The following is a 22,134-nucleotide window of genomic DNA, read 5'->3' as shown; positions in this document are numbered from 1 at the left end:
CAGGTTGCATGACGCCCGTAAAATGGAGGCCGTCTGGGCAGACAAAGAGGTTGGGGGAGTTGGATAACCGGTTTATTTGATCATCCTGGAAACCCGTACACTCAAAATGCCATCAAGCCAAGCAAGCGTGACATTGCTTTCCAAGTTCAGCATTTGATCGAGCTGCGTTTCGTCCACATCTATGGTGGTTCGCCGATAGTAGAGGACAGACTGTCACACCCCGGCTCGTGTTTGTGATCGCGTGAGTGCACAGCAAAAATGGCATACAACCAGACAAGGTGTTTTTCACACATATGTTACACTTGAGTCAAAAAATTCAAACCAATTGGCACGTGTCAATTCTGTAAATGAGTTAGGTAGCGGCATAGTTCGTTGACTAATTTGCATGGTTGTAAACGAAACCACTTTGGAACACACTGAGGTGAGGTATTCCCCTTATTAAGAGGTTTACGGTTGTCTAAGTTGGCCAGTGTTGTAACCAGACTGAAATTTTTACGTCTTTCTACGAGGGCGCGTTTCAGCACAGAATTTGAGAGCAGCAGGCATGGACTGAATGTAGCACATCTTTACGCCGTCAGGTGTTAAGGAAACGGTATACTTATAGGCGCCCTACAATTTCGGTGTTCTTGACTTCAAGATTGCGCTCCATTTTGTCGATCAGTTTGTCCTCAGAACACTTGTGCAATAGAATGTGCCCCCAGAAGTTCGTCAATATCATGAGCTGCATGTATTCATATACTTTTGGGCACATAATAGTGTATGGGAAGCTTTTCGAAAGTTTACCTACAAGTAGGATGCCCACTCTCGTCATTCATGAGGTAATGATGTGACCACTCGAAGATCTTCAAAGCCCCCGGTGTTCATATCTTTCCCGAACGAAAACCTTGTCGACCTGAAACATGTAGATGCCATTTTTCTCCTTTTTTAAAAAACGCCCGAAGCGTCTGCTAAAATGGCAGACATATCGTGTAGTCCTTCGCCCCCACACACTACATAGCCTTTCAGAGGACGTGCAGTCTTTGAACATGCCTTTTAGGAGTGACGCCGGAAGTTGTGGAACGCTACATATATCTCGGAAGGTCACCGCATTAGAATTATCAGGTACCCAAAGAGGAAAATGCATAGGATCTATACTCGTTCTAAGTGGCTTGAGGTGCACGACCGATTCGCAGTCTTGTATGCATGTTTCGTCGACACAGCACAGCTCGACAGGAGGAAAGCAAGGTTTCAACACTGGATGGCCAATTTGACAGAGTACAGACATTCAAGGCTGCGAAGTGGACGAAATCTTTGCAGTTTAGTGGGGATTGTTTTAGTTTACTTTGTTGCGCGACATCATGGCCGCGGGACAGAGATAAGGAGGCTGGCAGATTTTGTGACCGCAGTGGGTCATTTAATGAGGGAAGGAAGTGTAGGTAAACAAAGAACTACAAAAACTAATGATATTCGTTACTTGCCCAGTCCGGAGAAGGCGGTTTGGTTGAGGTGCCTCATCTTGAGCCTTTGGGTCAAGATTCTGACTCACAGGACAGTGGGGCTATGTAGGATTTTGCTTCTAGAGAGACTGCTCCTGCAGCCGATGACTCAATCGTCTGACCCACTTGATTGTACGGGCTGGCCCATCCGGATGGTTCAGGGAGTAGAGGATAACTATCTGACTCCCAATGCGACCGCGCCTTTTTTAGCTGCCTTCGGTTCAACCGCATTGAATAATGTGCTGGCGGTCACGGGCAACCGTTGGGTGATCGGATTGGGTGGCCTTCAGGGCCGATCTTTTCTAGCGCGTTCTTCCTCATGGGAATGCAGCATCACCGCCTCCATAAATGTAGACCTTTTGGTTACCCAAAGGATTTATCTTACTGCGTTCACACTGGTGTAGCCGAAGATAGTACGGCTTTGCCCCCAGGCCACCTCATAATACGATTTCTCAACGTGCGGGGCTCGCTATTTTTCATCGGGCGGCTCCGTGTTGACCTTTCTGGTAGAATTGGACCTTAATGGACCTAGTTTTCGGCCACAGTAACCCACAGGATCATTGCAGCAACGAAGCCGACCACCGTGATAATATTACAGCTTTACGTCGGTCTTCCTTGAGTGGTTCATTTAATTAGGAAATGACCGAGTCCGTCCGCTTCTCCTGTCATGTTGTGAGCGCCTCAGCTGGATGCTATTTCGATAGAAAACTGTCATGGTCGATTATGGCATCAAAAATAAAGCCGTCCTCATTGACAAACGGGAACCAAACTTAATCGACGAAGACTCTGCTGCTCCAAACCAAACTCTAGCCTTTCCAGAACAACGTGCGTTACCCTCAGGTACCCATCAGCAGCCATCGGCACCGCAAAAATCATCAATCCAAGTTGATTCTATTGCGTCGCTTCCAAACCAGTCCCGCATCAGGTGATATGATTCCGCTGGTTTTGTTGATAATTTTTGGTTATCTTGTTGGTACTTGTTGCCCATCTCTATCTCCTGCTCTGAGTCGTATCGGATGTTGAATTTAGACCTTTGATAGAAGTTTCTTCTGGTTGTTCTCGTCCACTGGTGGTGGTTCAGTCCAAAAGGTTCGCACACGACTAGTTATGGGATCTCCTGTGACCAGAAAATTAGATGATGCCTACTTAGCTGCAGTACCTGGTCACCTTTCTCAGCTCCATCGGATGTTTCTGTGGTCTTCCTCGGGTTATATGCATTTTGCTTTTCCATTTTACAGCTCCACTATTCCTAACGTACGGTGCACCTGGTTCCAATGTAACAACCTGTATTGTGTTGGTGCTCATGGCCCGAAGCTATTGGCGCAGTTCCAACTAGTAAGTGACAGATCTGAATGCGTGCGGACCTATACGCAAGTGCTTTGTTTTGGACCGTAGTCGTCGTATGTGGGGCGTTGTTTGCTACTTTGAGGCGTGAAGCAATATTCTGAATAGATAGCCTCTATAGCATAACTGAAGGGTATATGGATCATGCAAATTAGATTGTACTACTTTCCTGGCGTCACTGATCCATCGTATAGACGTAACACACCACTCATTATGTTGCTAAAAGCTCTTCGACAGCCCACGACCAAGTTCAGCCTCCTTGGGGTCCCTCATATAGGTGCAGTTCCCGAGTTTCCGTCAACCTTATGAGTCTCCCGTCAAAACCAAATTAATATGCAAATATGTGTATTTTTTACTGACCCAGGTTTAACAGAAATCAGAAATCTTGAAGGTGGCACACAACTTCTGTAAGATTCGATTCATGACGAACGACGTAATAGGCAGAAGTGTTCATGTGATCGTTTGGGGAGTGATTCGTAGAGTGCTTTGAGGACTGCAGTCATGTTGACTACATAATGGATTTCAATACCGATGGTAAACTCTGCGACTGGTTTCAAAAACTCTCCGTAAATTTTTCTTCTGAAATGGTTGCGACAGTTTCACCCCTACACATTGCGGTTTGTGAGTGTGCGTGCATGCGTATTTCAAAGAATCGGTCCTGCTGAACTATGCGACGATTTGGGAGCGGCACACTCGACCGGAGAATTCCGTAAACGCTGGATTTACTTGAATCTCACTGACAACATGTCAGTTTTCAGGTCCCACACGAACATCTGGCGTTGTGCACTATTCGGAAGGTTATCTTAAGCTCCTCAGGAGATGCTATTCAGGTCACCGATTCATATGTACTCACCTGTCGATTGATATTCAGGGTGGGGTATGTCGTGTGACTGAGCTTTTTGGGGACTGGAACGCATTTTTCCTCACCACATTCAGTAGAGTCCCAAGCCCATGGTTCGAAAATCACTGGGTGCTCCATGAGCTTTGATGGTAATTCGAATCTGGCTGCCCGTCAGTCATTAGCGCCTGAATAAGTCAGCGTCTTGGTGGACGAGAAAGCAGTCTGTATAGTCTATTACAGTTATTACGTCGAACCAATTTTTCCTTGTCCCCACCACGCCGCTTGCTACCACGATTTGATCTCTATAATCTATTAGTCAAAGCACTTCGACGGTCCAGAAGTACAGTCGAAAAGGAGTCTGGCAGTAGAGCGTAACAGACGTATTTTGCTGTAATAGTTAGCATTCGCCCAGGGCCGCGATACCGCTAGTTTTTTTTCGAGCTTGGGGTGCTGCAGTTTGTTGATAATGACTTCGTAGAGGTCCTATGGAGGGATGTATCCAGTCACCTTGATGACAGTTGCCTTCAGTAGGTAGTCGCTCCAAATTCCTCTGTAGCAACTAAGTTAACTGCGTCTTTATTTTCCTATCCAGTTTAGAATGGCTGTTAGATCGTCAAGATGTGATGGTACACCGAGTAGGAGATTTGAAAATTTTGGGCAGCGAGGAGGACTACCAAAAGGTTATGCTTTTCTTCGGCGATGGTACTGTTGATTTCAAGGTTGACATCTTGTTATCTAGTCATACAAGCGCTCGGCAAAAGTGTAGAGGTTCGTCAGCAAGTGATTGCCACAGCAACCGTGTACTTCAAGCGATTCTACAGTCGGTAGGTGGTACGTTCCCGAAATTCACAATGTCTATTTTCAGGCATTCACTCAAGGCAATCGATCCTTGGCTAATGGCACCCTCTTGTTTGTTTTTGGCCTCCAAGGTTGAGGAGTTTGGTGTGCTGTCGCAAAAGAACTTGCTTGCTTCCTGTCGTCAAATAAGTATATCTTCCATTCTGTGATTTTGTGATCCACGACGCCTTTTCTAGTTGCAACCCACTACTCTGCCTATTTTCCTGACGGATTCGGCTATCCTTACCGTGCACAAGATATTTTAGAGTGTGAATTTATTCTGCTGGAAGCTATGGTAAGTGCGTAATTGCGCCCTCTCCCTATCTTTATTGAAACTGTTGTTTCCACTGCTCATCTATCCTCCCTTGTGTATTATGCACTTGTCCCGGCTGCTTGTCTTGCGTTTGAAACCATCCGGTTCAGGGGTGCGTTCTTAGCGGGGACCACCGGTTCGCTTTGTTTGCATGATGGCAACGACATAAGCCATCAAGTAAGCGACTTGTGCAAAGGAGCAGGTACCAAGGCTTCGTTGCTATGAGTATAATTCGCTTTCCAGAGTAGGGTTCTCGTGACCCGTTTCTTATTTGGACTAGGACTGTGCACGACACGACGGTCCCTGCTTTGAGTTTATATGCCGACTAACTTAGTTTTCGTGGTAGGTTGGCATTCTATTCCTTACCATTTCGCTTTGCTTTTGGTTATGGAAATTCAGTACCAACCAAGCACCACTGTAATCTCTGTTTTCTTACCCTCAGGATTGTTCCTTGATTGTCTTTCATCCCTATCGACCACTTGTGCAGTTTTGCGAGGAGCTGCGACCCCAGCTTCATGAACTGGCAGATCTGCTGTTGGAACGGGCCTGGTATGTTTCCTTGTGAATTCGGTCTTGACTCGAACTTGATTAAATTGATCCATTACTGTGACATTCACACAGTCCTCGAATCTCAACTTTTTTGCTGTTCCAGCCTTGATGACGTTGCGTACTTCAGTTGTCCCAAGTCTTACCTTGTGTTTACACTGGCGGCCCCCACTTGGTTTTGCACCAGTAGACCCAACGCCATGTTTCAATCGAACTGTATAGACCTCAAGCGCACAATAATCCGCGTTGTGTCCTTCCGTGCTCGACCTCGTATTCAAGTGGTTAGAGCGTGGATTTACTGACTGGAAGGTCCGTGGTGCGAACCCGACCTCCACATCTCGACTTCCCTGTCTAGGTTTGGGTAACATGGCAGTATCTCAGCCCCTGTGCCTCCCTCGGGTGGCATGGCAGCTAGATAGCGGAATGGTTTCTTTATCCGCAACACGAATGAGATACCCGATAGTCGACGAAGTCAACAACAGCAAGTGATATCCACTATGTACATGAAAGCTCATCGTTTACATGGACAGACAACGTTTTGTAGAAAAATCAGTGAATGCATCGTCTTAACTAGGTCGACCCCCATTACTGGGTCGTGAAAACCAAGGAGAGTTCTGCTCAGGACGCGGATGTGTCAACCATATCTTTATACTCCAACCAGACGGACAGAATACCAGTAGTAATCACCTTAGCTCCAAAAGGAGCATCGGACGCAACGACTCTACTGCTTTGTGGCGATAGTTTTCTCTAGAAAGGTGATCGTCACCGCCGTTTTTCATTATATTCTAGTGATATAATATATGATCATGCAGCTGTAATACCCGTTCGGTGTATAGCTGTTATATGACCCAAAGGAAGTACGAGGGTCGAGATCCTGCCAGATCGATCAAGCGTAAACAGGAGTGGTCGAGTGGGTCGATCGAGTTGCAGAGGTTAGGTTAGAACCACGGACCTTCCGGTCAGTAAGTTCGGTCCATAACCACTGAGGTGCCTGATACCATATCGGTGGGTAATATCCTGACTTGTTTCTCATCAAGGTCGCTCTATATCTTTCCCGTTGGGGGTTGTTTTATGCAGGAAACCCTTGTAGTATCTGTTTCCTTTTATATCATGAGGTAGATCGTATCCAGATGATGTTGCGCTGCTTGGGTTAGACTTGGCCGGAATTCAGAACGTGATAAGTAACACTACGGAGTGCTTTTTACTTTTAAATTGCGATTTACTACTTCAAGACTAGTTGGTCATGGTATGTGAATCGTCAAAAGTGGTTTGATAAATTCACTTACCCAGGATAGGTACTTAGTCTCTTGGGATGACAGTATTGCTAACAAAGTGAGTGACAGGATTTCCAAAGCTCGATGTGGTTTCATCCATTTCAGGGCACAATGTGGCCATATTTTGTTGGCGAGAGACATGATCCACGATGCTATCGTTGAACCTGGCTTTACAGGAAAAGGGCTTCTCTCTAACAGTCATCACCTTCAAAGCGTTGCGCATGCATTGTGAGAACACTGGGTTGGAAATGCCGGAATGCGACAAGGGGATTTCGGTGGCAAATCGACTGCTCGTCCGTTTGATAATATGATATAGCTGAACCATTTCACCGCACTACTGATAGGGCACTCGTGATCGAACGGTCAAGTGCTCAAACTGCTTGCCGGGAGATCACATGCTCGAAACTCTTTTTTGGTTTCGTGTGAGACACTGCTTATGATTTCCAGTGAGAGTGAAGAACCACTGTGCTTCTTGGGTTTTCTGCATAGATTGGCTTCACCTGTAGGACGAAATCTCCATTGAAAATCTCAAATCTCCGCATGCTACCGAACAGGAACCAGGTATGCCAGCTGCGTCATATTCTTCACGTCAGGTAGCTGATTAGCCAATCGTGTCCTGTTCAATGAAGCTTAGTCTGACTGGAAGGATGATGATCCTTCACCAATAACTGATGGCTGCATCTTCAGTTAGCAGCTTCCAAGTAACACGGTCTTAATGCATATGGATAGACTATGCACATAGCTGAATAAGTCGTTCCCCCGATTGTCTCACTTCGAAACAGTGACCCAGGTGTGATTTCGGGATTATTAACCGATCTGATTGAGCACTCACGCCACCTGTCGCGATAGCAATGTCCGTGTGTTTCGCTGACCGAAGCAATCGTGAGAGGTCGTAAGGCCTCTGCCCGCCTAAATATTGGTACAGACCATCCAGCGTGGACAGTTGCTGTATTACTTAGTATTCATGGGACTGACCTGCCCTCTGATGGGAGTTATACGCGATAAAGTAAGATGGAATCAGTCTTTCCCGGCTTCTGACCTATCATTTGTGGGGGGGTGGGTTGCAGACAACACCGTATTTATATCATTTGTGGGGGGGGGAGTTGCAAGCAGCCACCGTATATCACCCCGATGACTCTCATTGAGCCGGCCGACGCAACAGCCAGACTACAACTGTGTGCTTGAATTCAGTCCACTAAAGCGGCTTCTTTGAAGCTAGAAATATCACGAAACAATGCATTAGCGTCGCCACACAGCTGAAATTTGAAATGCGAGACAACTGGACGCGTTTTAAGCTAATTCAGGTGCATGACTAGTAAGTGTCTTGTGCACGTATTTCGGAGGCCGTTCTTCAGCGATGTCATCCTATTTAAAACAGAAAGGAGTGAGGGATGGGCATAACTCTATCCTAACACAGACACCCAAGGGTTTTATAACTCTTAACACTGGTCAGACGTTCCGGATAGAATCCGATGACGTGAGCGTTACTCACATCACTTCGTAACCATAAATTCCAGGATTTCCAGCCAGGTACATTGGTCTCAACCTGAAGAGTGAGTAGCATTTACTACTGGATCTTGCATGCCCGATCTCTGTTTTCGCCTCTGAAACTCCAGTCGGAAAGTAACCATCTTCTTGGTAGACGTTGCACGCTGCAATATGCGGAGGTAACTTTAAACGGTTAAGTTTGTGGACAGAAGGTTAAACACTGGAGTAACTGATAGCCCAAGCAGACCAGAATAATCTGCTCAAAGGGGCTGTGAATACGGGTCGGTGGACGAACAGCTTCGAAGGAAATTTCATTATTAAATGATATTTTCTTCATATCAAGGTCATGGAAGCGGGTTCATTTGAGAAATTTTACCTCGAAGGTCAGGGCATACTGTTGCTCGCTGGGCACACACACTGCAAGAGTAAATGGTCCCATTCACTCAAGGCGAACATGGTCACACTTGGGTGATTTGCATAACTCGCATGGAGCAGCTCCCGACAACTGTCCTGGTTAGGCTGATCGATGGCCTACTTTCACGACTTTCTTACCAGGTAGCGTCATTTTCCCCTTTACTCTTTCCTAGTTGAGGCCTTTTTCTACTTTATTCCGAGTTTTCCCAAACGGATGAACCACGGTTGTTTCACTTGAAATCGTTCGGATTCAGTGTAAACGTTGGGATGTGTATAGCAAAGGCCCATACCTGTCTGTCTGTGAGCAGATGGTGTTCAGACGAGTGAAACAGTTTGAAATATGTAAATAGTCGTTCAGCCGTAACACCCTTTCGGGGCCTGAGATATGGTCAGGTCGCCTAAGCCTAGACAACAGCAGTCAGGATCTTCGGAGGTTGGGTTCGAACCACGAATCCTCCGATCAGTAGCTTCGTGTCAGGAAGCAACTGCTTTGAATTGAAACAGATATTTTGCCTGCAGTCTGAATATTGAGCACTTATCTTCAATACAGTTTGAGAATAGCACTCTTGTTTGCGTCATTGGGGCATTCCCACCTTTTAGGTTCACCATCTTGAAACGGGAACGCACCAATGGAAGACTATTTGTTGGTTTTCCATTTGATAACCAAACTCAAATTCACTGGTTTCGCAGTTTGTATCATTACTATTTTTAATATTGTCATCATTATTAACACATTCACTTGACTTTTTACGACACTTACTCTCTTTTGTCAGGTGGGTGGTGAACGACAGTTTTCGGACTGATGTGTGTTTTCACTTTCCCCCTTACATTGTGGCGCTCGGTAAGTGCTGTTCAGATTGGGCTTGGCTGTTTTGTCGGGTTTGTTTGCTTATGACAACTGAATGCGTTTTGTGACTCTTGTTGGTAGGATGGGCAGTTTTGGACATTTTCAAGAGATTTTCTCATGTAGGTGAGACCATTCTATGCTGGAAAGCCGAGAAGCGCTGTACAAGTGTTTCATCCCTATTGAGAATCAGCAGCAGCAGTGGATGCTCGTGGTCGGGCGGTTGTGTTCGAGATCCCCTGGAGTTTCGTGAGATGGGCACTGCCGATAATTCACAATAAGGATGAATTTTACAGTGCTTCTAAGGTTTTCCGCATAGGTTGACCGGCCTCACCTACGGGGGGAAGTCTCCATTGATTTTTGAATCTTTATCCGAGTTTCAACAACCGGGCACGTTCCCACAGTTACTAGGACCTTCATTATCATCATTCAGTCACGGCGTCACATAGTTGTTTCCAATTCACAGGAATACTCGTTCAAACACATTCACTTGACTTTTTACGACACTTACTCTCTTTTGTCAGGTGGGTGGTGAACGACAGTTTTCGGACTGATGTGTGTTTTCACTTTCCCCCTTACATTGTGGCGCTCGGTAAGTGCTGTTCAGATTGGGCTTGGCTGTTTTGTCGGGTTTGTTTGCTTATGACAACTGAATGCGTTTTGTGACTCTTGTTGGTAGGATGGGCAGTTTTGGACATTTTCAAGAGATTTTCTCATGTAGGTGAGACCATTCTATGCTGGAAAGCCGAGAAGCGCTGTACAAGTGTTTCATCCCTATTGAGAATCAGCAGCAGCAGTGGATGCTCGTGGTCGGGCGGTTGTGTTCGAGATCCCCTGGAGTTTCGTGAGATGGGCACTGCCGATAATTCACAATAAGGATGAATTTTACAGTGCTTCTAAGGTTTTCCGCATAGGTTGACCGGCCTCACCTACGGGGGGAAGTCTCCATTGATTTTTGAATCTTTATCCGAGTTTCAACAACCGGGCACGTTCCCACAGTTACTAGGACCTTCATTATCATCATTCAGTCACGGCGTCACATAGTTGTTTCCAATTCACAGGAAGTACTCGTTCAGCTGTAGCACCCTTTCGGTGCCTAACTGTCATGCCACACGAAGGAAGCACGAGGGCTGGCATACTGCCAGGTTGCCCAAGCCTAGACAGGGAAAGTCGAGAGGCCAGAGGTCGGGTTCGAACCACGGACCTTCCGGTCAGTAAATTCGCGCTCTAACCACTTGGGCCATCACGCCCCATGGGAAGTACTGTAGAGATGCAATATCCACAGGTAGTCCAGACCCAAACACAACACTCATGAGCCACGGTTCAAAGTGAACGACCTTCTCAGTGTCATTGGTATTTGAAACAATCGGGTATCAAACACTGAGTCGTTCTAGAGCTCCTTCTTCCTCCCAATCTGTATGAAGGCGAAGGAACTTTTTCGGGTGAACGGTTGCCCATTCTTTTCAGCTTATCATGTCATAGCAAGGACGGGAACAGTTTTTTTTATTTGGCACACTTTAGGTAAGCGTGGTGTACAGATTTGATGCTCTATCTTATGCGGACATCAAGGGAACATAAAAAAACTGGATTCTGTGTTTAAGTCACTAACCGGTCCGGATACCGAACCAGAACACAAACGAATGCAGCGCTCCTTCGATACGCAGTAACGTCCCGGAAGAGACCGTGACATTGGTTCTCCGTGTTATGCCTCCGTAGTCACCAGACCTCATGAAATCGACGATTTTGCTCCCCATGGAGTCATTTTTATCCTGAAGAAAGGTTACCAGTCCATAACCAATACAAGTTACGGGGGTTGCGGGGTCCACATAGTCTGTTCATTTCTGATTCAGATTAAACAGATTTTACCAGCGAGTACCGCCTGTCTGTTGCACCAAACGCGGTGGGCCAGACTCCCAAACTTGTCGATCTACTTAGAATGACGGTTTTACAGTTCGCGTTTATCGATTGAAAGCAAAGGTCAGCAAACACCTATAAATGGGGTCATAATTGTGACACGCAACCAAACCATCCTCTCATATCGAGTTACTTGGAGGCCACCAACCGCAAGGCAGTTGTGGACTCAGTTGGACCATGTGGCTATCAGTTACCAATGGAGAGCTTCTTTTAAAGGTCGCCGTTTCTTCTGAGGTACGCAAATTGACTCTTATCATGCCACGGTACGGTCCAGGTTATCACTTCGCAGCATTACGCCTGCCAAGGCAAAGCACAGTTCCATTCACCGATTTCGACAGTTTTTAGTATCGACTTGATCTGGCTAGAACGCCACTTGAAACGCACAGTCTTGTGGATGACGAAGACTGGTTGAAGGTTGAATGGAAGCGAGTGAAAGAAGCTATGTTCTCAGCTTTCAGAACTCCTGTTCAAATCATTCGAATCGAATAGATAAACACTAGATGTGATCGAGGTGGTTGTGTTACTGCCAGAAAGACCATACCAGCAGTCGGCACACGCGGATCCCTCAAACACCGGATAATCAAACGCTTGAAGAATGACGGAGAACGCCTGTGGATTGAGAAGGCCAAGAAGATGGAGAGGGATTTTACTGCGGACAACAGCCATGCCCTGTTTCAACTGATTCTATCGACCGACCAAATAAGACAAGCATCAGCGAAACAATACGCGAAGGCGCAACGGCAATTACGCTGTCGTTGGCTTGAGTGGTGGGCTTCAAGGAACAGTTCAGCTGGTCTCCTTCAACACAACTGCTGGAAGAACCCAGCGGACTGTATCTCCCACGCTATTGCAACTTCNTCTAGCAGCTGGAACCGACGTACCATAATCCATGGTTTATAGCTGATGAATTGATTGAACCATTCGTCTCGTGTTTTTTCATGGCTAACGTATTCGATTGAATTTCCAGTGCGTGTCGTTCTGACAACTAGTTGTCTTTAGTCTGAACCGACATTCAACGCCCAAGCGGACGCATTTTGGGATGAACCAAGCTCATCCAACTCAGGGCGACATCCTTTCAAATTGGACTTCATCGGCGCTTAACCATTTCCGTCGTTTGTTTTCGAACCTCATAGTTTGGCTTCAGATGCTCACTGAGGCTCATGTATAAGGTAACACAGAGTCGATCACATTAGTTCGGGCGTTGAGCAAAAACTTGTTTACACCGTTTGGTGAACTGGAAAGAACTGAAGAAACTTGATATGAATCAATACCCGGACTGGGTTATGGAAATCTACCACGGTTTGTACGACCTCAACCAGTATTCTTCACCCCCACAGAAATGCAGCCAAATTGAGATAGCTCAGTGGGTAGAGCGTGAATTTTCTGACCGGAAGGTCAGTGGTCCGAATCCAACCTCTGCCTCTCGACTTTTCCTGTCTAGGTTTGGGCACCCTGGTAGTATCCTGATCCTCGTGATTCTTTTGGGTGTCATGGCAGCTAGGCACCGGAAGGGTGTTACAGCTGAACGATACTGGACTCTTAGGGCATCATTTCAGGATAATTTTGTAAAGCTAATCAGCTATTCTACACAATCCTGGGATCAAGAAGGAATCACAAGAATGTGGAAATTTTCCTACAGGTTCCAATAAAAATCTACCAAAACGGCATATTTCATCAGTAAAAAGGGATTGACGGTAGACTCAGTTCAAAGTCTTCCGAATATTTCATTTATACTATTTTCATGGGCCTGATTGGTGGTATTAGAACATTCATCGATAGGTTGAATATCTTCCTAGCTGGAATGCGAGACAGTTTTTGTGCAGCACATTCGGTTGAGTAGTACACTAAACAAAGTATCCGCGTGGATTTCCCGTTAACACCAGCTTATCGTAACCTACATACCCATCGGAATAAGCTCGACAGAAACTCGGCGACGTCGCTCACTTGATGAGCCCCAAGAGTGAACCATCCAAAATTTCCACCGACCATATGAGTCGCCCTGAAAGAATAAGCCACTTTATTTTCCCGCCGAAGTTATCACTTCCCCGTACAAAATAGTTCGGCAGTAAAGACCTCTCGTACGTCGACGGAATGTTACATAATATCCCTACAGGTTTTTGCTTTTAATCCAGAAATCCCCTTTACTTGGAACGTTTACTATGACGCGATTAGATTCCATTCAATTTCGCACTCCCAGAGTGACAAGTCAGTTTAGTGTGTGAGCATTACGCACGCCGTACCAGAACCCGTTTCAAGTAACTGTCCACGACTGAACAGTTTGATTCCTTCATGTTGACGTCAGTACAACATAGCATAGTCTAACATGGTTTACACAGTAACACTGAGAGGATACCTCCGTTACTGGAGTCCTGTCAAGACAATGGGTTCACTCAGCAGGATTGAAATATCAGAAGCTAGGCAACGCGACATGCGGTCATGATTGACCGTGTTGGTCGGAAATGCCAACATTGTGGGACAGTGTCTTTGGGAGGTGTCGCTTGGGTTAGTCGGACACGAAATACTGTTTATATACTTCTTTCCAAGAAGCTATTGACGTTATAACTAAGCTTCTTAATGAAGAAAGTACAAGTTTATATCACACTTTCCCCCTTCAACAGGTTGCCTGCAGACTGCTTTCGTTCTCCTTTCAAACAACACGGATCTATTAGCCGGAGTCTCCGGTTCTTCTGGATTGTCCAACACATCCTCCCGACATGCATATTCTGCACATCAGCCACAACAATCAGTCAATCCCCTGGTCGTTGCTGATCGATGGTTCAGCGAGCTCAATGTGGACATGGAAAAGGCAAGTTCTCGGACCAGTTAGGTTTAAAACTTAACTACTAATACCGACCCGAGTAGCTCGTCTAATAATAAAACTTGGCCGTTTGGAAACGTGGCGCTTGGCCAATTTGCACGAAACAGTTCAACCTCAGCTGAAGCAACTATGACCTCAAAAGTGAGAGTAATCACTTCAACAGCGTGAATGCTGACTCTAATAGCAGGCGATTCAATCGCACTTCTGTCACGTATGGCTCACTGATCAGTTCTCACCATGTAAAACGAACCACTTGGATGAGATTTCTGGAGTTGGAAAGCCAGTGAGACCAAGACTAAGATATGGACGTGCAATTGCCCCAATTCATGTACATTGCTTAATGTGACTGAACGATACTCAGGCATGGACCATAAATTGTACAAGGCACCTATCCTGTGCAGAACAAACCAACAAGGCGCGCATTAGCTGGGCCACACGCTTACGTTTTGATCTCCAAAAGAAACGCATTTAACCAATAGATCAATGGTTTGCACATCTGTGCTGACAGGAACGAAGGATGTACGTGGAAAGCACGCACTTGTAATGGACAGAGCTAAAACACTGAGCAAGCATGCCTAACTCCAGCCATCATCATCATCGACAGCAGACATCAGTGAATAGATCAATGGTTTGCACATCTGTGCTGACAGGAACGAAGGATGTACGTGGAAAGCACGCACTTGTAATGGACAGAGCTAAAACACTGAGCAAGCATGCCTAACTCCAGCCATCATCATCATCGACAGCATGACATCAGTGTTCAACACCGATGCTTCACTCCAACAGAATTGCCGAATAACATTAACGTCCGCGTGCTATAACTGAGACTATTCTTGTTACCAGGGGGCATTTCGAATCACATACGTAGTCAGATTCGCCATCGTTAGGGCCGCTCCCACCAATTCTGAACCTAACACTGACCACACCAGCTTCCAGAATGAGGATCGGGACAGCTGGACGCGTCGTTCACTTGGGTTTATCCACCTGTTACTGGGACATAGAAGCCTATAATGAGAGAATTTTGGGTGAAATGTGAGCGGTATATTGGATACTCGTTTGCCCCCCATTAGGCATCCGTAGTGCAAAGGGAGGATGCGTTGTGCCCTGAGGCCACCAGTCGACTGCGTCTGTGACTTTCATTTTTCTCATTCAGCTGTCATGCACAAAGCTATTCAGATTTTACTCAGTGTTATTCAACCATATACTTCTCTGGACATAGTTAAACAACTTCTCCCATTGTCTTTGTCGTCAGCCTGGAAGCTGATGTGCTTGTGTTTGATCTATCATCAATAAAACGATCGAAACCGCTGTGCCAATAAAAGAGTAAAGTGCGCATCTAACAGCGTTTTTCCTAACCCTGCTGTTCTGGCAGCCTGGCTGACGTAGTGGAAACAGCACTGCGGTCGATTTCGCCACTCTTGGAGTTAACCATCATGCTCTTGCAGTTACAAGTTGAAACGGTATGGTCCCAACTACTCGTACGTTCCAAAGTTGACAATCAGTTCGTGACGAAATGTGTTTCCGGTATCTCCTAAGCTATCTACCTGTGTAATTTGAATTCATCTGTGCCTCTAGTGTTGTTGGGTGAGGGCGAGATGGCCCAAGTGGTTAGAACACGACTTTACTAACCGGAAGGTCCGTGGTTCAGACCCGATCTCTGCCTCTCGACTTCCCCTGTCTGGGCTTGGGCAACCGGGCAGTATCCCAGCCCTCGTGCTTCCTTCGGGTGGCATGGCAGTTAAGCACCGAAAGGGCGCTGCAGCTGAATGATTTTTCTAGTGTTGATCTTTCATCTTCTCAGTCCTATTAATGACGCCAAATTTTACTTCGCACGTTTGCCACAGCTGTTTAATCTCCCTTTCCAGTGGACTTTTTTGTGGCCGGTTTGTTTGTTTGCTCGGTTGAATTCGAACAGAAGGTGTTTGATGTTATTTCGGCTGTCCTTCTTTCTTCCGAATTTCTGGATGTTGTGCATTTAACCACAGTTGAATAATTCGACTCTATTCGACGAACCAGTGAGACTGTGTAATCAACGCGGATGGTATTAATTTCCAACTACCTCTCAGACTTAGCGAAATACACTCATTTGTATACCAATTTGGTTTTGACGGGAGACTGGAATCAAGCTGAATCTCTCGTTCATGATGTTTTTCAGTAACCTCGTGAATAGTGTATTGCGTCTATATTTCTCAGGCTCTTGACATCCGCGCTTCACAAGCGTCCAGAAATGCGAACCGTTTGTGGTCCTGCTTGTTTTACCGGACGGCTCTTTTAGCTTCAGACTCTACTTGATGCTTACCTCTCTCATGTTATTTCAAAGCTGTATGTGACACCTTCCTCGTTTTGATAGGCAGATTATGACGGCTGAGGACACACTTATTGGATTGGATGTTCAAACCTAGTCACTGTCATCCTACTCAAGAGTCTGAAGTTCTGTCTGAGCTCGAGAACCTCAATCATGAGCTAGCTAACTGGAAGGTCTGTGGTTCGAACCCAACCTATGCATCTCAGCTGCTTCTATCTTGGCTTGTGGAACCTGCCAATGTGTCAGCCCTCGTGTTTCTTTTTAGTGACATGGCACCTATGTACCGAAAGGATGTTACGTTATATGTCTGCGTCCCAGCTATTAGTTCTTGTGCAAAAACTCCATCTGGACATCCGTCAAACATGAACACATAAGTGCACTGTTCAGTTTGACCTCAATCGGTCGTGCAAGAGTGCGTTTTTCGTGAGCGTCGTTGATGTTAAAACGTTGAAATGTTTCGTCGATGATATAAGAACAAGACAAGGGGAGTGGCTAGGAATCTTTGTTTGCCCTAATACTGATTGTTTACACACGTTGATTCATAGCCGATCTCCGGAAATGTGGCGACGTTAACCCGAACATGGTATCTTCTTTACCCTAGGTCTGGGAAGTTACCCGCCACCTACTGAATCTTTACGACTTGTGGCGTCGTTTTGATGAAGCCAATGAGATGCCCAATTTGTTGCTGAAGAAGATTCCCCGTCCGGTGGTTCAACCACCTCACAATCCACAATCATCCTCTTTCCCCAATTCATCCAATGTCCAACCAAATGCGATTACCGGCGGCGGCAGTGGAGCCAGCCAATCGTCGGCCAGCCTGAGCGGGGGAGGTGGACAAGGTCAACAACCGCCTCCGCCTCCAGGCCATACTGCAGCTCAGCTCCTTGCCGCTACAACCGTGGGAGGAGCCGGCAGTAGTGGGGGTGGCTCCAACATAATTACCGAAGCGCAACCGCCGCTGCATCATCACAACCAACCCACGAGGACCGCTCCAGGAGGTGGACAGGTGCGAATGCACCCACAGCAAGCACAACAGCAACAACAACATTTAGGAGCTCGATAATCCCTTTTCACCACCCCCAACAAGTTATATAAATGCATGTTCCCACGCACGTCTTGTGTGTTTCCACAATCTTCATGGGCTTTTTGAGTCGTATGAAAATGTGCCATATAGAGTTCTGAGCCCACTGCGAAGTAGGCAGTAATAGTGGTACTAATGTTTGGTGGTGTTTGGCTCTTACAGTGGTTAGCGGTGCTTTGTGTATTCCACTTGAACTAGCACGTTGACTCCCACCCACGTGGGGAAGGCTCAAAAGCTCGGGATGGCCAACTTACCGATCAGAAGATCCGTGGTTCGAACCCAACCTCTGCTGCTCTTGTCTAGGTTCGAGCCTCCTTCAGCTGGCTCCGAAAGAGTGTTACGGTCAACGTACTTTTTTTTCGAAGAAACTAAAAACCAGGACAATAGGAAACTGAAACGGCAAACGGTGATAGCTCTTTTAATGGAGACTATTCTACATGATTACACCAATGACGCTCTTTTTTGTTTGGTTCGCTCATTTTCCCAGTTGTATCACACGTGAGTAGTGTGTTGTGAAATAACGTGGATCATTATCCCAAGTAATTTTGCGGATTCGCATGGAGGCCTTCTGCAGTAGTCTTTTGACGTTCGCCATTCTGCAAAAACGCCTGATCACTGTCACGTGATGGCCATATTGAACCGGCACCTTGAACATCTAGGACGAGAGTTAGGCGAACAGTCTTCCAAACTGTCGGGTATGGGTCGTTCAGTTCATCCCCATAACGAAACCACAGTGATTTTCAAACAAGTTGTGATCTATAAACATTTATAGCCTAAATGCACGTCCAGCATCCATCTACACCATCAGCATGCCCTATTATATCTCCCAAGATTGAGGAACTTGTTCAAGCAGATCGTATGACCTGATCTTTGACCGGGAATCGTGACGGATGAAAAGCAAGCGTTACCGACACAACAAACCAGTCGTCACGATAGAATGCACTGAATCTTGTAGTCTATGTGGCGTCATCAGTCGTCACGATAGAATGCACTGAATCTTTTAGTCTGTGTGGCGTCATGAAACCGGTTTGAGTAACAGGTAAAAAAAAATTCGTTCAGCTGTAGCGCCTTTTTGCTGCCTAACTGCCTTGCCACCCGAAGGGAGCAAGAGGGCTGGAATAGTACCAGGTTGCCTAAGCCTAGACAGGGGAAGTTGAGAGGCAAAGGTCGGGGTTCAAACGTGGACCTTCTGGTCAGTAAATTCATGTAGTAGTGTGACGATGACTTGCTTTTTGCTAGCAGTCTTTCGCAAACCAAGTGTTTTCTTTCCTTACTGGTGTCTTAGATGTATTTAATGAACTAGGACACGTGATTTGGCATCCTGAGGAAGAGTTGGGGAGTGAGGCTTTTCAGTAAATGTGTGAATCTACCAGCTTCGAGACCCTCATTGAAAACCATTTGCAACATTTCGGATGGGAGACCGAATCGCCTCAATTGTCTTGCATTGGAATAGTTGTGATCAACTCCTACGGATTTTGAAGTGCATTAGGGCAGCGCTTACCTGGCGAGCTAAGCTTATTCATGATGGCACTTGGAATGCAGTCATCTGACCATCCAGAAGTAACTGATCGTGCTTGTGCGCTATTTATTGGAAGCCCTACGGTCATGTGCACAGAGTAGTTTAGACCCCGTGCGATGCCCTGACCACATGCTTGTGTTTAATAGAAACTGCTGTATGGAGACTCCGTGATGAATTGATTGACATATATATCCTTCCAAATAATCTCAAAGACTTATCCTTGTGATGCACTATTGCTGAAAATCCGTCGACAGCCCACGACCGGTTTCGCTCTTTTTGGGGCTCGTCAGGTAGGCGCAGTCCCCGGGTTTCCGTCAACCTTATGTTGCACTTGAAACCGAATTGCACGAAATTAGCGAATATACTTATTTGCAAACTAATTTGGTTTTTCGAGAGACTCACCTGGACCCAGCTGAACACCACAAACGAGAGATTCAGCTGGGTTCCAGGTGAGTTTCTCGAGAAACCAAATTAGTTTGCAAATGAGTGTATAATCGCTAGCCTCTTGTTCTCTGTCAGATCCTTGAGTCGCGCGAGCACAGGCTGAGTAAGCGTACAGAAGTTCTGCGGATTGGATAATCGTGGAACAGTAGATGGACGTTATTGTGCATACCCAGGTCCAAACCAAACGATGTTAGGTTATCATCGCTCAGCTGTAGCACCCTTTCAGTGCCTACCTGCCGTGCCACATGGTGTGGTGCTTCGGAGCGCGCCCAGAGATGCCAATGGATGTCAGGATATTCAGTACCACTTCCGGATCCGGGGCTTCTTAATAACACGGGCTCAGAGGATAGCTAAAGCGTAGTCTGTATGTGGACCGGGAGGCGTGGTGGAACCAGGATTTCTGAAGAAATGGTAGAGGTCATTACGACTGAGAATGCATGGAAGTTATGTCGGACATTCCATAGAATAGGATCATAGAATAGTAGATCATAAGGTTGATGGAAAGTCGGGGACTGCGCCTACCTGATGAGCTCCAAGAAGGGCGAAACCGGTCGTGGGCTGTCGAAGTTTTCAGCAATCTTGTGAGTAGTTTCCTTTATGAAAAGGATCTAAAATACCTTCCATAAGTGAGTCAAACAAGAATAATACTGGCAAGCAAAGTCTAGTTCGTCGGGTGAAATAGTTTCAGCAGCAGTTTAGCCTTCACTCTTACCTCTCTTTTGTTCGACCTCCATTTTTAGTCGTCGTCTGTGGGGTTAGATCTCCCCTCAGGTGGATTACTGGATCAGATGTGCTTCCCCCAGCGCCGTTCAGAGTTCGAGGAGGATATTTGTGTTCCGCTTTGACACTTATTTGGGAATTAGACGGTGCTCAAGAGAATCCGGGTCAATCGTTGGTTGTACCCTTGCTCGTTCAAAAATGTCACCTGAACCTACTGTTCCAACAATATGGGTTTAAAGTCTGACGATTGTAAAATGGTTATCGGCTTGCCTTACTGTCCAACGCCCATTTTCGGCTTGTGACACTCAAGTTCGAGAACGTCAAGCGGCATTTCCACGTGGCAGAGAGTAGTTTGGTCATATCTTTACAGCAGCAATTACGTATATACGACCAACCGAAAATCACGGCTTTTTCTGGACCTTACAGAGGCCTTCGATTCTGGGAAAGGTTATCTCTTCTAAATATTCTTGGCCACGTCGAGATAATCTGAGTTTCGCAGATATTCTGCATACCCTTTACCCCATACTTCCAGCCAGGTAAGGGTGCGCAATGACTGTCCAGAAACATCCTCACGTTAGGAGAGAAATCCACACTTTGTTGTTTGATGTTTATTCATCGGCGAAAAGTACCAAATATCGGGATTTGTTCCATACTTCGGCCTGTGTTTCGCACCTTCGAGGTGTCAAAATTCAGCTCAAGATCTCCTCTGAAACTTCAGGATGTAGAGCCTCATTTGGTTACCCATCTTGGCAGCTGTGAAAAGCGTGATTGTACCGTAACAGATGAAGTTAATGCACGGAAAATCATGGCGTAAGCAGCGTTTGTCAACTTATGTTGTTTGTGCCGGCAGAAGTGGATTTCACTGCAAGTAAAGGGCTGTGTATACAGGACAACTGTAAGAGTGGTCTCATTCTATGGTTGTCGAACTCTACCGTTCCAGTCACTTTAGGCGTCCTCAAGTGTTTGACCGCTGGTGTCTCCCGAACATGGAAAGATCAAGCTGGCTGCAGTGAAACCGCAACGAAACGTTGCCTAATCAGGTACTTAGTAGTGAGTCCGATTGCTCAGAGCAGCATATTAAACTTACCAGGTTGATGTGGTTGGGTTATTGGTGTATTACTGTAAGCGATGATGATGTGATCTCTCTAAGTTTTATCACGCTGCTCAAAATACTCGAAGGTACATGCCAGAATAGTCTCTCTGGGAGAAAATAAACGGCCGAAAGATTGAGCTAGCCGAAATTTGTTTGTTCACTAGAACAGCTATTGCCAGAAAGGCTCGTTTTTTTTTTAGGGAAATATTGCAGTTGAACAAACGTTCTAGGCTCGTTCGCAACGCTGGGGTGGAAGGTAAACCTTGGTTGGTTGATAGTATGAAGAGATTTCAGATTTCAAGCCAACCTATGCTGAAAAGCCAAGAAGCACTGTACAGCAGCTGCCTGGAAATCATCAGCAGTGCAGATCTCACAGCATCCCGGCCAGTAGTTTACTGTTCAGCCACGAGAAGTCATCACTCGAGGAGCCAGCCAATCACCACATGAGGTGGTCTCTGTCAGGACGGGCCCAGACATGGAAAAGTACATACGCAGAGTGACGCATCTCCAAGGTCACCATCGGTACGACTCGTTCGTTGGCGGACCCCACCAAACACGGCTTAGCAACATCAGACAAGTGGAATGGGGCTGAAACTGCTCACGGCCATTGGCTGTACAGAACGAACAAGTGAACGACCATATTTGGCCATTTAGTCTGTAGCTACCCTTTCGCCACATACATGATTGTACAGGTCATCGCCACTCGCTGGATCACGAGATCTATTTTTTTCCTTGCACTCACAAATCACGCTACAATCGTGACTAACTTGACTACACAGCTCACAGTCAAGCCCTTCATCCCAAGACCTCGTTCTTTTTTCCCTAATAGTACAAACCACGATACACATCCGATATCGACTGTCT

At 46.2% G+C, this 22,134-nt stretch overlaps 2 protein-coding genes across 2 annotated transcripts; both read left to right on the top strand.

Moving 5' to 3' along the window:
* Positions 1-1,025: 1,025 nt before the first annotated feature.
* On the top strand, positions 1,026-17,521 carry T265_03681 (hypothetical protein; the record flags this gene model as incomplete). The annotated part of the gene is made up of 8 exons (XM_009168223.1): positions 1,026-1,176; positions 2,714-2,810; positions 4,253-4,647; positions 4,695-4,792; positions 5,253-5,359; positions 9,901-9,968; positions 13,909-14,081; positions 17,015-17,521. The coding sequence occupies 8 exons, from the start codon at positions 1,026-1,028 to the stop codon at positions 17,474-17,476; spliced, it is 1,551 nt and encodes a 516-aa protein (XP_009166487.1).
* Positions 10,482-18,684, top strand: T265_13303 (hypothetical protein; the record flags this gene model as incomplete). The annotated part of the gene is made up of 3 exons (XM_009168252.1): positions 10,482-10,586; positions 17,015-17,419; positions 18,534-18,684. Coding segments are annotated over 3 exons (660 nt in total), but the record flags the coding sequence as incomplete, so codon positions are not given.
* Positions 18,685-22,134: the final 3,450 nt, after the last annotated feature.

The sequence above is a fragment of the Opisthorchis viverrini genome (assembly GCF_000715545.1).
Source record: "Opisthorchis viverrini unplaced genomic scaffold opera_v5_53, whole genome shotgun sequence".
In the NCBI taxonomy this organism is placed as follows: Eukaryota; Metazoa; Platyhelminthes; class Trematoda; order Opisthorchiida; family Opisthorchiidae; genus Opisthorchis; species Opisthorchis viverrini.
Note: the sequence above shows the minus strand (reverse complement) of the source record. Positions and strands in the feature narration are given on the sequence as shown.